Below are 12,897 nucleotides of genomic sequence, written 5' to 3' on the forward strand. Positions count from 1 at the left end.
ATTACATTTTATTTGAAAAAAAAAACGAAAATTATAATAATAATTCTTAAGTTTTATATGAGCAGAAAATTACATAAGAATGACTTGAAATTAATCATAACACGTCTTCCTCGTGTTCAAAACTTTTAAAGCGTTCTAATTTCGATCTCATGGTTCACGAAGCGTTCAAAAAGTAGTTGAATATTGTAATTTATTTGTTTAATATCCACACGTACGTACGTAATCGGCTGCTGTTTTAAATGATTCGAATTTCGACGCTACGTTATTGGAGAAGCAATTTGTAAGTATCTTGCGACAGAGGAAATAGAATGCCTATCGCCAAACGCGGTTGATCGATCCCAGAAGGAATTTACGCCATCAGACTAACAACTGACTTCAAGTGATATCAGCTTTTCGATAAAATCGCTCGAACGAAAAGGGAATTGTCCGTAAACCATTATTCGAACTAGCAGAAAAATTTCTCGACTTTAATTCTTATAGAAACTATCCGATTATTCTGAGAGATAGAGAAGAGACTTGAGCATTTACCATAAAAAGCTTCCATGTGTTGTACATTACATTAAACATTGTACGTGTTGTATAAGAACAGTTTGACATTTTATTAGCATTGTAACGATTGTCATTATTATTTTGATACAATATAAAACCAATCTGAACATATATTATACAATATATATAGAAGTTACAATTTATTGTATTGATTTATTGTATTGAGGAGTGGTATTTATATGACATATGTATGTGTATATTTATACTAAATATCTTGCAGCTTCTGTATATAATATTTACAGATATGGTTCAAAGTTTAATGATACAGTAATTTGCAATTTTTTAACGTTTTAATGTAATACATTGTAGTATTTACGAATGGATTAATATAATATATTTAAATAAGGTTCTTGCAAATATTCGAATACTTTCGCGACTTACTGTATATCTTATTTTTGTATTACTTATTACCACAGAATTGATCATTTTTACACCATTAAATAATAAAGTTTCTGAACTATACCAAAGAAAAAATATAGTAAACATTGAGAAGCTGTTTCCACGCTGTTTTCTTTTTTATCCATATATATTTCGAAACGACACGAGTAAATTGTACAAATTAAAAGAGAAATCGTTGCAACGACCATTTGTGTTGGTGGGATTAAAAATCGATCGGCTGATCTTGATTTTTGAAAAAAATACCTCCGGGCGTTACTACGCTGTTATTGAATTTATATCAAAGTATTTAACACGGTGTATCTGTCGTTGAATGTTTTCCAATTAAACGACGACTGAAAATAAAAAAAATAAATACTTATTCACATCGAAATATCGTAAACTCTGTTTACTTTTCCCCGTAAAAATTAAACGTTAAATGCGGGCAACAGTTCAGGTACTTTCCTCTGTATGAAATTCGATATTTTTAAATAAAATTGAATTTATGAAAATCCTATGTCTGTGATCCTAGTATACCGTTTCTGATTACTTTTCACGTAACGTTGAAAGTTCGATCCATAATGTAGTCTTTAAAAAAACGATCATATCTTTATTTTCACCAACAAGCCAAACAAGCGTTATCATCGAACATAAATTTCATATTTCTGATATAATAAAAGACGGTTAGTGTCTGAAATTTATCAAATAGCTTAAATCTCAAGTACCTTTAATGCTTCAAATTAATTCAACAAAGTCACCTCGCGAAACTGAGAAATAAAAATTAATCCGGCAAAGGGTTGATAACCAAACTTCTCAAAAATTAACTAGAAACTCTTAAGAGGCTATTTAAAACTCGGAAGAAATCTCGAGTAGCCTGTCCTTCAAACTTTCAAGCAAATTAGCGGACTAGCTTATTAGAATTCTTTTTCAATGTTCGAAACTCGTTCCTCGAGTTTCTCGATCGTGAAAATAGACAACACGATCGACGAATTCGGATAAGCAGGCGTTCGGAAAATTTAAGTTGCATTAAACTTGCCTCGATTGGACTAATTATTAGCGCGATTGGACTCCCAAGTGGTTTTTCTTTCTTCGTGAGAATTCGAACGACACTTGGCTAAGTAAGAACTATTCCAGAACAGAGCGTTAAAACTTAAAGTTTTTTAAGGTGTTGAATAAAAAAAAAAAAATTGGCGGAAAAGTAATCGAGGAAGAGGAATTTATGGCAAACATAAACGAGAAGGTGTAAACTGACTGAAATATTTAGCCAACGTATACATTGATCTACGTAAAGTATCGATATTATGCGTCCATATTTTTAATTTCAACGGGAAACTTTTATTCCTTTTCGTATTATAATTTATTAATAGGTAAGTAATGTAATAAATCTGCTTCTCCAATTAATATCTTAGCTTCCTGTTTCTGAAACTTGATAGATTAAAAACAAAACTTCAAATCTTAATCGTTCAATTTGTATCAAACAATATTACACTGATATGTTCGAAACTCGAATGATATTTGGAATTTAAAAAACTAGATGACAAATTTTTTTTATCTGTTCAATATATGTGTCGAATAAAAGAAATGTTAAAACATCATGTTATGAAAAAAGCATCGATAGAAAAAAACAGAAGAAGTTCTACTATAAAAATGAAAGTTACGAAAGCTTGCTTGAAAAGAATTGCTCAACTCTAACAGAATATGAAAATTACAAATAAGAAGTTCGTAAAAAAAAAAAAAAAGAAGAACCATCGAAACGAACCTACAATCTAATCTACGGAAGAATCTAATCCAAAAACTTACGGGCATAGCTGCTGAAGTTCCTCCTTTTTCACGGCGAAACTCAAATCGTTCCTGTTGATTCTCTCGAGTGGTCTTCCGCACTTCACCAACCTTTCGTGTCCGCACTCTTCGCCCCGACAACTGCCAAGCACTGAAACGGAAACAACGATAATGTAGAACGAAGAAAGATACGAAAAACTTCAGTGGCCTAACGATAAATTAAGATATTTCCACGAGTGAACAATTAAGAACGGAGAACGATCTGGCTGTCGTTTTAAAATATTGTAAGACGAATTTATGCCTCGGATGGTGTTCCATTTTGTGATTTATCGGCTGCCACGCGAACAGAAAAGTGGTACGTTTATTCGCTACATTAACCTTCGTTTAACCTTCTCGCAACTACGCTCGCCAATTGTGTCATTGTACTAAATGCGAACGTAAACACATCAGAAAATTACTTAAAGATATTTAATATTCTTATGACGATATTGTTAAAGTATCAATGAAATATCGTAGGTATCTATGCAATAAAAGGTCCTTAAGTAAGTTACTCATAAGGGTTAATTAATGTCGGATCTAAGAGCTAAATAAAAAAACTTACTTTAGGCGAACTCTACTTAAAAGAGATTTAATTTATCGTATTTCAACAGAATTTTGAAATACGTTAAGTACAGAAATTGGACAAATAATGACGAAACGGTAAACCAATATTATACCAGTAACTAAAAGACAGAATTGTAAATTTGTATTTTTTATACACTCTCTTTTTTAATCAATGTATATCATGTTTCAAGAATAATAGCTCGAGATTTCGTATTAACTGTTAATTAACCAAGTTAATATATAAAAATAAGATTTATAGTAATTAGTTTTTAAAAAATATACGAAAATAATTAGAAATTCTTCTAGAAAGAAAGAAGACAATATGCAATAAATAAAATAGTAAATTTCTTATGTTATAAATTTGCGATAGATTAAAGTTTATACGTCCACGATGCTATTTTGCTTTTAATCTACCTATTAAAAAAGCAATTCAAAAAGATCAAAATCTCCAACGGCGAAGTCTCTTATTCCTTCGTACAATTCTGACAAAGACTTGCTGTGAAACTTTAACAATTGCTTCCAGTTCTATCCAATTTATTGGTCGAAAATTTAGTGGGCCTAATATCACGAATGCACACAGTTTACAACTTCAGTTTTGTTTCACGATGATTTAATTGAACATTGTTAACAGCGAATTAATCTAACACATTTCAGACTTCTTTCTATCAGGATAAACGAAGTACGCGATTTTTCGTTTTGTTCGCAAGTATAAATACAATAGCAGTGAGAAGAACGTTCGTTTTATTAGAAACCTGATAATTTGTAAACTAACTTTTTCTGCGTTGAACTTCTGTGTTTATATCAAATCGTGAACAAGTTTATAATGAGAAACGAGTTAATAAAAATAAACGAAGGATGGTAAAACGGGATAAAGTCTCAGCGAATAGCCTTCGGACGATTTCCGTTTGGTCTCGAGCGCGTCACTTCCGGCTAATCTTCCCTCGCCGTTTACCTTGCAGCTTATAGTTATTCTTCGAAAAACATGGTTGCAGAAGAAAAGTTGGTCTTCACGTCGCTCAAACTCTCGACACAAGTTATACGCGTTGCCTTTGATCGGGTCGAATACGTGCCGCGATTGTTAAGAGAGAGAAATTCATTTTTCACCTAAAACTCGCTCAACACGTGAAACATTAATAACGATGGAAGCGTGTGCTTCTAGTTTCGCTACGAAATAAAACGTAAGCAAATACTATCGTGCTTCAGTTTGTCGATCGTTTCAACTTTAACCAATTAGTTTAGAAACGGACAATAATGGTACAGATTCGAGTAAACTGTCTCACTCGATAAAGAAAAATTTGTAATGCAAAAGAGAACAGACATGAGCTGATGTTTTAATTATTTCTGACAAAACGTTTTTCTTGTGGTTATGTAAAATGTAAACCAGTTTCTTGTAAGCAAATAATACAATAACGTATGTACAGCACAAAAACTATATAATACTTATAATCGCATCTGAACAAGACGTACGCGGAAATTGAAAACCTTTTGTTACGTAATCTTTAGAGTTTATCAGATGAAATACGGTGCAAGACGGATAGAACCTATTTACTTTTCTAACTACATGTATATTATATAAAGTATATAAATATATATAAATAAAGAAGAAGAAGTTCAATGGAATTATTATGTTAGTATCTTAGTATCTTCTTATGTAGTAATCTTATCTTGCAAATGAAGCTGTCGAATATCTTATATAAGCTTAGAAGTACTCGTGAATTTACGAATAATTAAAGAACTTTGTTTCGTGATATAACATAAATCCATAATTCCAATTGTTAATTGCATCGATAAAACCAAAATTCGTATGGTATTGATTAAAATCACTGTATTCGTCAACTCGATGTGAGATATTATATTTTCGTCAAAGTTCTAGCAAATCCAGAATCCTTCATCCCCACGTTAGATATCAATTACCAATCTGTATGTCAACTAAATGACACGGCAGTTCAACGTATTGAATAAAACGTGAAACACGATGTCACGTCACAAACTGGGACGATAAATATAGCCACGTTAGCCCGTACATCGAGTCGTCGACTAACGGCACTGCTATGGATATACTACTGCGCGTCCGAGCAATGCTAGGTTGATCCACTTGAGCCTTGGCTCGTCTTTTTGCAAGGATTAAAGCGGATTACGCGTGGCCGACACGGCCGCCAGGGTAACGAGAATTTAGCTAACATTGCGCAGACTGCACCCGTGCACACCTGCCCGAATGCTTACATGCGTGTAACATACTCGTGAGAGCATGTAACACGTCTGACGAGAGGTCCTCTAACACTGTAACTTATCAGTGGTATATCGTATGTTTAGGAAATCATTCGTATCGAAGTGAAATGAATTTCATGTTAGTAAATACGAAAAGATACGAAATATTTCTTATTGCTAATTTAAAAAATAATTTCAAAGTTACGTTTGATTAATATTATTGTTATTTAAAGTGATAAGTTTATTATGTATAGGCAAGTAAAGTTATCAAGTCTTTCAAGTGTTGTTAGATAAAATAATATTTTTGGCGGTTTCTATCGTTTTATTTTTTTTAACTTTGTTATTCCTTTCAGATGCGTGACGTGACCTGAAATGGATGTTATATCTCAATAGATATTATTAAAATGGAGATAGTTTTTAATAATTTGCCTTTGACGTTCAATATGATTTTAATACCTTTTGTGCGTCGCACGTTTTTTATGAATAAAGTAGTCTGAGAAAAGAGGATGTCCGAAGAGACACAAACGTGAAAAAAATGTCAAGAGAACAGCAGTGTCAACTATTTCAAGTTTCGACTTTTATTTTCTTTTGAAGTATCGCGACGTTTTATGATTTTCAACTGCTTTTTGATGATTATATATGCGTATAGTGGATAATTTTGAACGTAGTTGATGATGTTAATTTGTACAGTAACGTGTACTTATACGTTTGCAACTAAATTTGAAATTGTTATTCGCGAGATAATTTGTAGTTGGATAGATTTTAGCGGAACATTCAGCGGGCCGCTTTATGGCAATTAAATAACATTCCGTTTGTAGGATATGACCCATTTAATAGAAATGCGCTAGCGATGTGAACGGTGCTCTTCATTTCCCAGTAACATAAGAAAGTAATTAGAAATTAAAATTTTTTTTGCTTTTATTTATAACTGAAAGATCAAGGATTATTTAAGATATTCTTTCTACAAATTTTATGATTAATTTGAAGTCATAGTAAAACCAATTTATGACAAAGCTCAAGGCTCAAACCTCAAACTGTTTGTTTTACGGAAAAGTATAATCAAATATTTTCCCCGTGAAAAATATGAAAATAATTAGGAAGTAAAAACACGACCGAGTTTCTGTTCGTTTACCAATTTGAATTGCGAAGCTACGAAAAAGGGATGTCGGGACAAAACCAACCAAAACTGAAAATCAGCTGTAAAATTTGGCCTGATTCTGTTCGAGCTTGATGTTGTGATTCAAAACATGTTTTTAAAAGGGAGGGAATGCAACGCAAAAGAGAAAAGGAAATTGTGAAAAAACACGAGAAAGAGACGTATCGCCTGTTTCCAGCAGCTAAACAAAAGACCATTAAATCCGAATCAACTTCTTAATTTGAACGAATGGTTTTTGCCCGCTGGTTGGTTCACGAACTACCCGATGATAATAACCACGCTCGTTCGTCATCATTAGGCACACCGGAAATGCGTTTCCTGTGTTTCGTATCTAGGACCACTGAATTTTTCCCTTGATGCCCCAGTTACAAACAGTTAGGGAAACGTTTACCAGCCCATCTTCGATCAACGATCAAAGATTGATGATTTTGATGTAGGAGGAATTCTGAACGTTCGTCACGAACTTTTATAATTATATTTGTTTTGATTGTGCAGAGAAGAATTTTACAAATCTTACCCATTTCGTGAAGAGCGGTTAAAAAAAATTCTATTAATATTCAGAAAACTGTGTTAAAAATAAATACAAAATATTTTTGTTAACATCAATTAAGAATTGGATCTATGTCACCTAAGCTGAGATACAAAGATCAGAGGATAAATAAAACAGTACTTTTCAAAAATCTTACCAACAAAAGTAGCCAAAGTAGCGTATGAAATAATTACAGCGATAAAAACAAATTCTCATTATAAATTTAATCAAATGTACGTTTCGATATAACTCGAATGCAAAGTGTAATTAAAAAAATACGCTATACTCATAAAACAAGTATACACAAAAATTCCAACCTTACGGATTATGAAATTACATTTGCGCGTAAATTAAAGAGTGACACAGTCCCGAGAAACATCGCTCGCAGCTCCAACAGAAAAAAAGGAATTACGCTCGCGAGAGCATGTCACCGTCCAACAGATTCAACATAATTTCCGGCGGGGAGCGTAGTTCATCGCGGCGAGCAACCGTTTGTTGCAGTTATTTGCCGTTTCGTGTTCGCAACAAAAACCGGTCTGGTGGCAAACTTCCATTTGTCGCGCAGAACAATAAGAACAGCGGAGGCCAACGCAGAAGCCTGGAAGAGCTGAACATTTTCGAGAAGCGGAGAAAAACTATGTCCACACAGGAAGAAATACAATCCCGTGGAAAGTAAATTCCGTTTTACCGTATCCGGCTGATATTCGACAAGTTTCTCGAACGGGTCCTTGGGAAAATGTGCGCGCGTGTACGTGTAATCGAGGTATAATTTTCGATCAGCGCAGAAACGAAGCCGAATTTGAATGTAAATTTCGTGTCGTCCCTATTTTCCGCGAGATTGACTGTTATCAAATAACGCGCGGTATATCATCGTGGAAAACAGAGCGCGACGTCGAACACCATGGTTCAATAGGGAGAATGTATCGAGCTCCATCGTTCTGTCTATGCGAATTTCTGCGCAATTTCCCTGCTCAGCCTGACTTCGTGATTTTTCATCGGCTCCATTCTACCCTTGATCCGGCTCGTTGCTCTCGCAGCGAGACAATAGGATACCATAATATGGTATTCATAAAATGCGTCAAGATGTAATGAATTCTAAAGTCTTTTGAACGTTTATTCTTATTTTTATTTTTTTATTTTTTTTATTTATTTAGATTTATTTTCGAACAACGCGTTCCGTTGATTAAGTTCTGCATTTTATTTTCCACGCTTTTGAATGAAGGATAGTAGTTCGGTTTTCAATGTCAAGGTAAAGTCACGCGAGAAGTTATTATCGATATTTCTGTGGCGGGCAGAGGTTTCGTGACTTCCAGGAGGAACACGAACTGATGTTTATGCATGCGCGGCTTACACGTGCGATCTGTATACGCGCGGAACGAAAAATGTCACTGTGCCCTGAAGCAAAGCCACTCTTCTATCTCTGTCAACATCGTAAATACACCCCCAAATCAAGATAAGAGAAAAGTCGAATATCAAACATCTAATATCGACGTCGTCGACAATCCGATAAGCTGATCGCGAAGTGCGATCAAATAAACGCGATCAGCGTAGTTGGATGAAACTAGCGAATAAATTTTATTTTTATTTTCAGCTACAAAAAAACCTGCGTGTGCATTACCTATCCAGTAAATTCATTTGAATGCGACTGATAGAAATAGTTTAGAAGAAATCTGTCTATATAGATATTCTATTACTAGCTCTGGTAAGTAGGAAGAGCGAGAAGATTAAATTAGCTAAAATAGTTTATACAAAACTCTGATCTTATTTTTCTGCGCTGATAAACAAATAGGGCAGATGAGAGACAAACTTGTTAGGAAATGTACCATGAAGACTTCGTTCGTTGTGCAGAGCGCAAAAGAGAAAATTACAGATATAGAAAGGACAAATAACAAAAAAATATCATCCATTGAGAAAAACAAGGACTTTTTATTCTTGCAAACTTGCAACGTTCTTTAGCTGACTATGCTTTAATTTAGCTTCTTCATAACTGTTATTAATCAAATAGTAAAAAAGGAAGAAGAAGAAGAACGTAGGACAGTATGAATCGTTTTTATCATCTGAAACACTGTTGTTTGAAGTAATAACATTGAGAGCAGAATTTCAATGGAACGTTGGAACCTCGTGTTGCAAATTTACAGATTTCACGGTTAAATATACGACAAATATAATTGTTATTCATACTTTCGAATTTCGAATATCGATGAACGAACAATAGTTTAGAATATTCAATATATCATATAACTTGCTACTGTTTAACTCTTTTCGCGCCATCTTCATTACGTGGCAATTTCGAGCGGTGCTCGTGTCAATTAAGAGAAGATTCGGCATAAAAAAGTTAGCAGAAAAGCGGTCGTCCGCTCATTTATTCGCATCGTCCGGAATACAGTTAACTGCCCCTAATGGATTCCTCGATTGTGTTCGTTTAAGTACTTTCAACCGTTCTTCATCAAACGCGGCCAACGAAAATCATGCATTTTCGCGCTCAAGAATTTTCTCTCTTGCTCCTTTGACAAGGAAATCAGTTAACCATGCGATTGATTATTCAAACCGGGTGTCGTCGATGTTCTTCAATACATTTGTTCATAATTACACAGCCTGCAATTTGCTCGACGTTAGAATTTGGCCGACGTTTGGGGAGAATTCTAGGTTCGCCAGTTTAATAGAAATCGATATTCTGTATATCGAATTAAACGACGTCGATTCGACCAGTGACCAACGAATAGTTTCGGCGACAGTTCGAAGGCGTATCACCCGATGGGACAGTTGACAAATTTCATTAGAAATACCGATCGTTTTAAATTTGAAAATCCACGCGAAACGATGGTAAAACGTTAATTCGTTGGGAATAGCAGCGGGAAAACTGTGCCGATTAATCGACAATCGCTTAACCAATTTGAATGGTTAAACGGTTAACCATATGACATCGGCCTCCTATCATCGCGTGGCAAACGAGATTACACGCGCAAGCACTTACCAACGAGTATCGATTGAATCGGCCGCGCGACAAATTTCGGATACAATTTGAATTCAACCACGTAATCTGTTCAGCAGAGTGATTGGTGTACATTCGATGCGAGTTTGTTTGAGTAACTGCCTATGAACAATAACAGAGATATTAGACAAACTAAGAGACAAAACAGACAGAAACTCTATGTATGTCTGTGTGTTGAGGTTCTGAAATCTAAATCGAATAACCGTCCATATTCGACTATTTTCATAGCAGATTCGAAGATTATCAGTTGGAAAATAAAGCTATAATTTAGACAACGGCTTCTTGTTTCGGTCGTTTCTTCCATTATATGTATATAATCACAGTTCATAATTTACATTTTTAAAGAAATCACCAAAAATTCGAATAACAAATATTATATATATTTAATAATAATAAAAGCAATTAAGAGCATACATAAAGTGTATAATTTAGATTTCAGAATAAAAAAAAATTATTTAAAATTAAAATGGCCAATCTCAAGTTTTTGTCTCGCGTTCACACTCACGAAGCGATGTATCATTAATTTCAAATTGCGTTTACCACACGGAAACCTTACTAAATGATATATTGGACAATGAAAGCATCGACCAACGTGTCACTTGAATTATTTTCTCACTTTTCACATTGTTCATAGAGGCGAGTATACATTATCGAGCATTTTTTCTCCAATTTATCGTATTTCAATTCCTATCGCATTTACGGTCGACGGATCACAAGCAAAATAAACGATTTCGATATTTTTTCGCTGTGCACAAAGGTCGTATCGCATTTTCAACATGAAATAACGAGTTACCGATTACACTGACACCCGTGTGGTACGTATACATCCGAGTGGCCAATGTAAATTCGAAAGACAGATCGAGCACGATCAGCAGGAATACTTTCCTCGTCAATTGTACACCAACCGTATGATTTCGATCGGCTTAATTCGAATTCGCAAACTGCACACGAGTTACACTCTCGATTTTACAACGTATTCACGTAGCGTTATAATGTATCGAACTTCATGCACGTTATGATAATACAAATGAAATGGAATATGGCTTTACGTATTGTAGAGTTTGAATGTAATTGAGGAAGTTTTAACAGTCAGATAATAAATAACTGTTATATTTTTTTGATTCTGTATTATGAATCATAACTAACAGTGCCTACGAGCGATTATTTTTGCATAGGAGAGGTAAGATTGGGTCATAAATATTTATTATAAAGTAGATACTCTTATAAGAGCAACTTCATGAATAAATAATATCGAAATAATTATTCGATAAAATCAAAATGAATAGCTATTAACAAGTTAATATGTGCTATTACAATGCATCATTCTCGAGTCAATGTTAAGAACAATTTCTAGTACAGACATATCGTTTAGTAAAAAATAAAATATTATAAAGTACAATGGTTGACAAAACTTTAAAAAATTACTATAAGTGTTCGTATGAACTATTAAAAAATCGAGTAATATTAATATTTAATATTTAATAAACAGTAATATCTAAAAAAACAGTTTCTAGACTCAAAAATTTGATATATTTTTCTGAACAACGATAGCAACGCAATTACGTAATAAACATAATAATGTGAAAAAGAAATTTATACATTTTCAGAAGTATTCTACCCTACATTCTCTTAATAAAACGTAGATAACATCCTACTCTCCTTTCATTCCCAAGTCCTCAAAATCACAGTATTTGAAATCTCTCTGACGACGATCACCAGAAACTCATCGAATGAGTCTCCAAATGAATCCATTCAAACGTAGTACATCAAACACCGCGAAACTCAAACTAAAACCTCAAAAGTGGCTTCGCATACGTGATAGAGACCATCGAGATCAGACAGACGAGTAACGAAAGGCAGTTACATAACGAAACGTAAACACTGCCGTTCAAATGTAAACGAAGAAACTGACACTCTTCTGTTTTAAAAATATTGTCCACGTGGAAGAATATTCATAAGACGGCTTCTCGTAGCCTTTCTTTTTCTTCTTCTTCTTCTTTTTAGAATTTCATGGATTTCAAAAATATACGATTCGTGTATTAGGTTGTCCGAAAATTGTCTTCCTTTCGCAAACGTGTTGTTTACAACAGTACACCTTCATACAAACGTAAAACCAAGTCTGTGAAATGTCGCGGTGTTTATCTCGACAGAACAAAATGAATCGTACGTAATTCGACAAAATAAACGTAAAACGAAAAACGTTGTGCGTCTACTATTTGCTCATAAAACGAAAGAAACTTTCCGGACAACCTAATACAACCTTCTTTCAGAATTTAATTGATTTCGAGACCGTGAAAGTGTTTTTAAATAGAAGCATACCTCTTTCAATGCATCGATTCCTAAATTACCCTGAAACTACCCGAAAAATTGTCAATTCTTATATACATTTCAGTTCTTCTAAACGTTACTATCAGACGCGGAATAGAAAAGATAACGCGATAAAATCTGTTTAGAAGTATGCAAAATCGAGCAATTAAACTCGTAGAAGTTATTGCTACAATTTTATTCTGTGAAATAGTTTTCTCTCATTTATCTTCTCTATTGTGAGCATAAACTGTTCTCTCTGCCCCAGAAAATTATATTTCTTCGTATGATTTCAAATATGTCATACTTCATAGTTTATCGGATTAACATATGAAGATATAACGCAACATATAAACGTTTGAGAGGCACGATAAACCAGTTTCTCGACTATTATTTTTCATA

The 12,897-nt window shown here is 34.0% G+C and overlaps 1 protein-coding gene across 1 annotated transcript in view; it reads right to left on the minus strand.

Annotated features, from left to right (window-relative positions):
- LOC117212752 overlaps positions 1-12,897 on the minus strand; it is a 78,268-nt gene that overhangs the window by 27,141 nt on the left and 38,230 nt on the right. Inside the window, exon 2 of the mRNA XM_033457779.1 lies at positions 2,725-2,854. Within this exon, the coding sequence (XP_033313670.1) occupies positions 2,725-2,854 (130 nt within the window). The remainder of the gene's footprint in view (positions 1-2,724; positions 2,855-12,897) is intronic.

This window comes from Bombus bifarius, unplaced genomic scaffold (genome assembly GCF_011952205.1).
Source record: "Bombus bifarius isolate JDL3187 unplaced genomic scaffold, Bbif_JDL3187 scf7180000008366, whole genome shotgun sequence".
Taxonomy (NCBI): domain Eukaryota; kingdom Metazoa; phylum Arthropoda; class Insecta; order Hymenoptera; family Apidae; genus Bombus; species Bombus bifarius.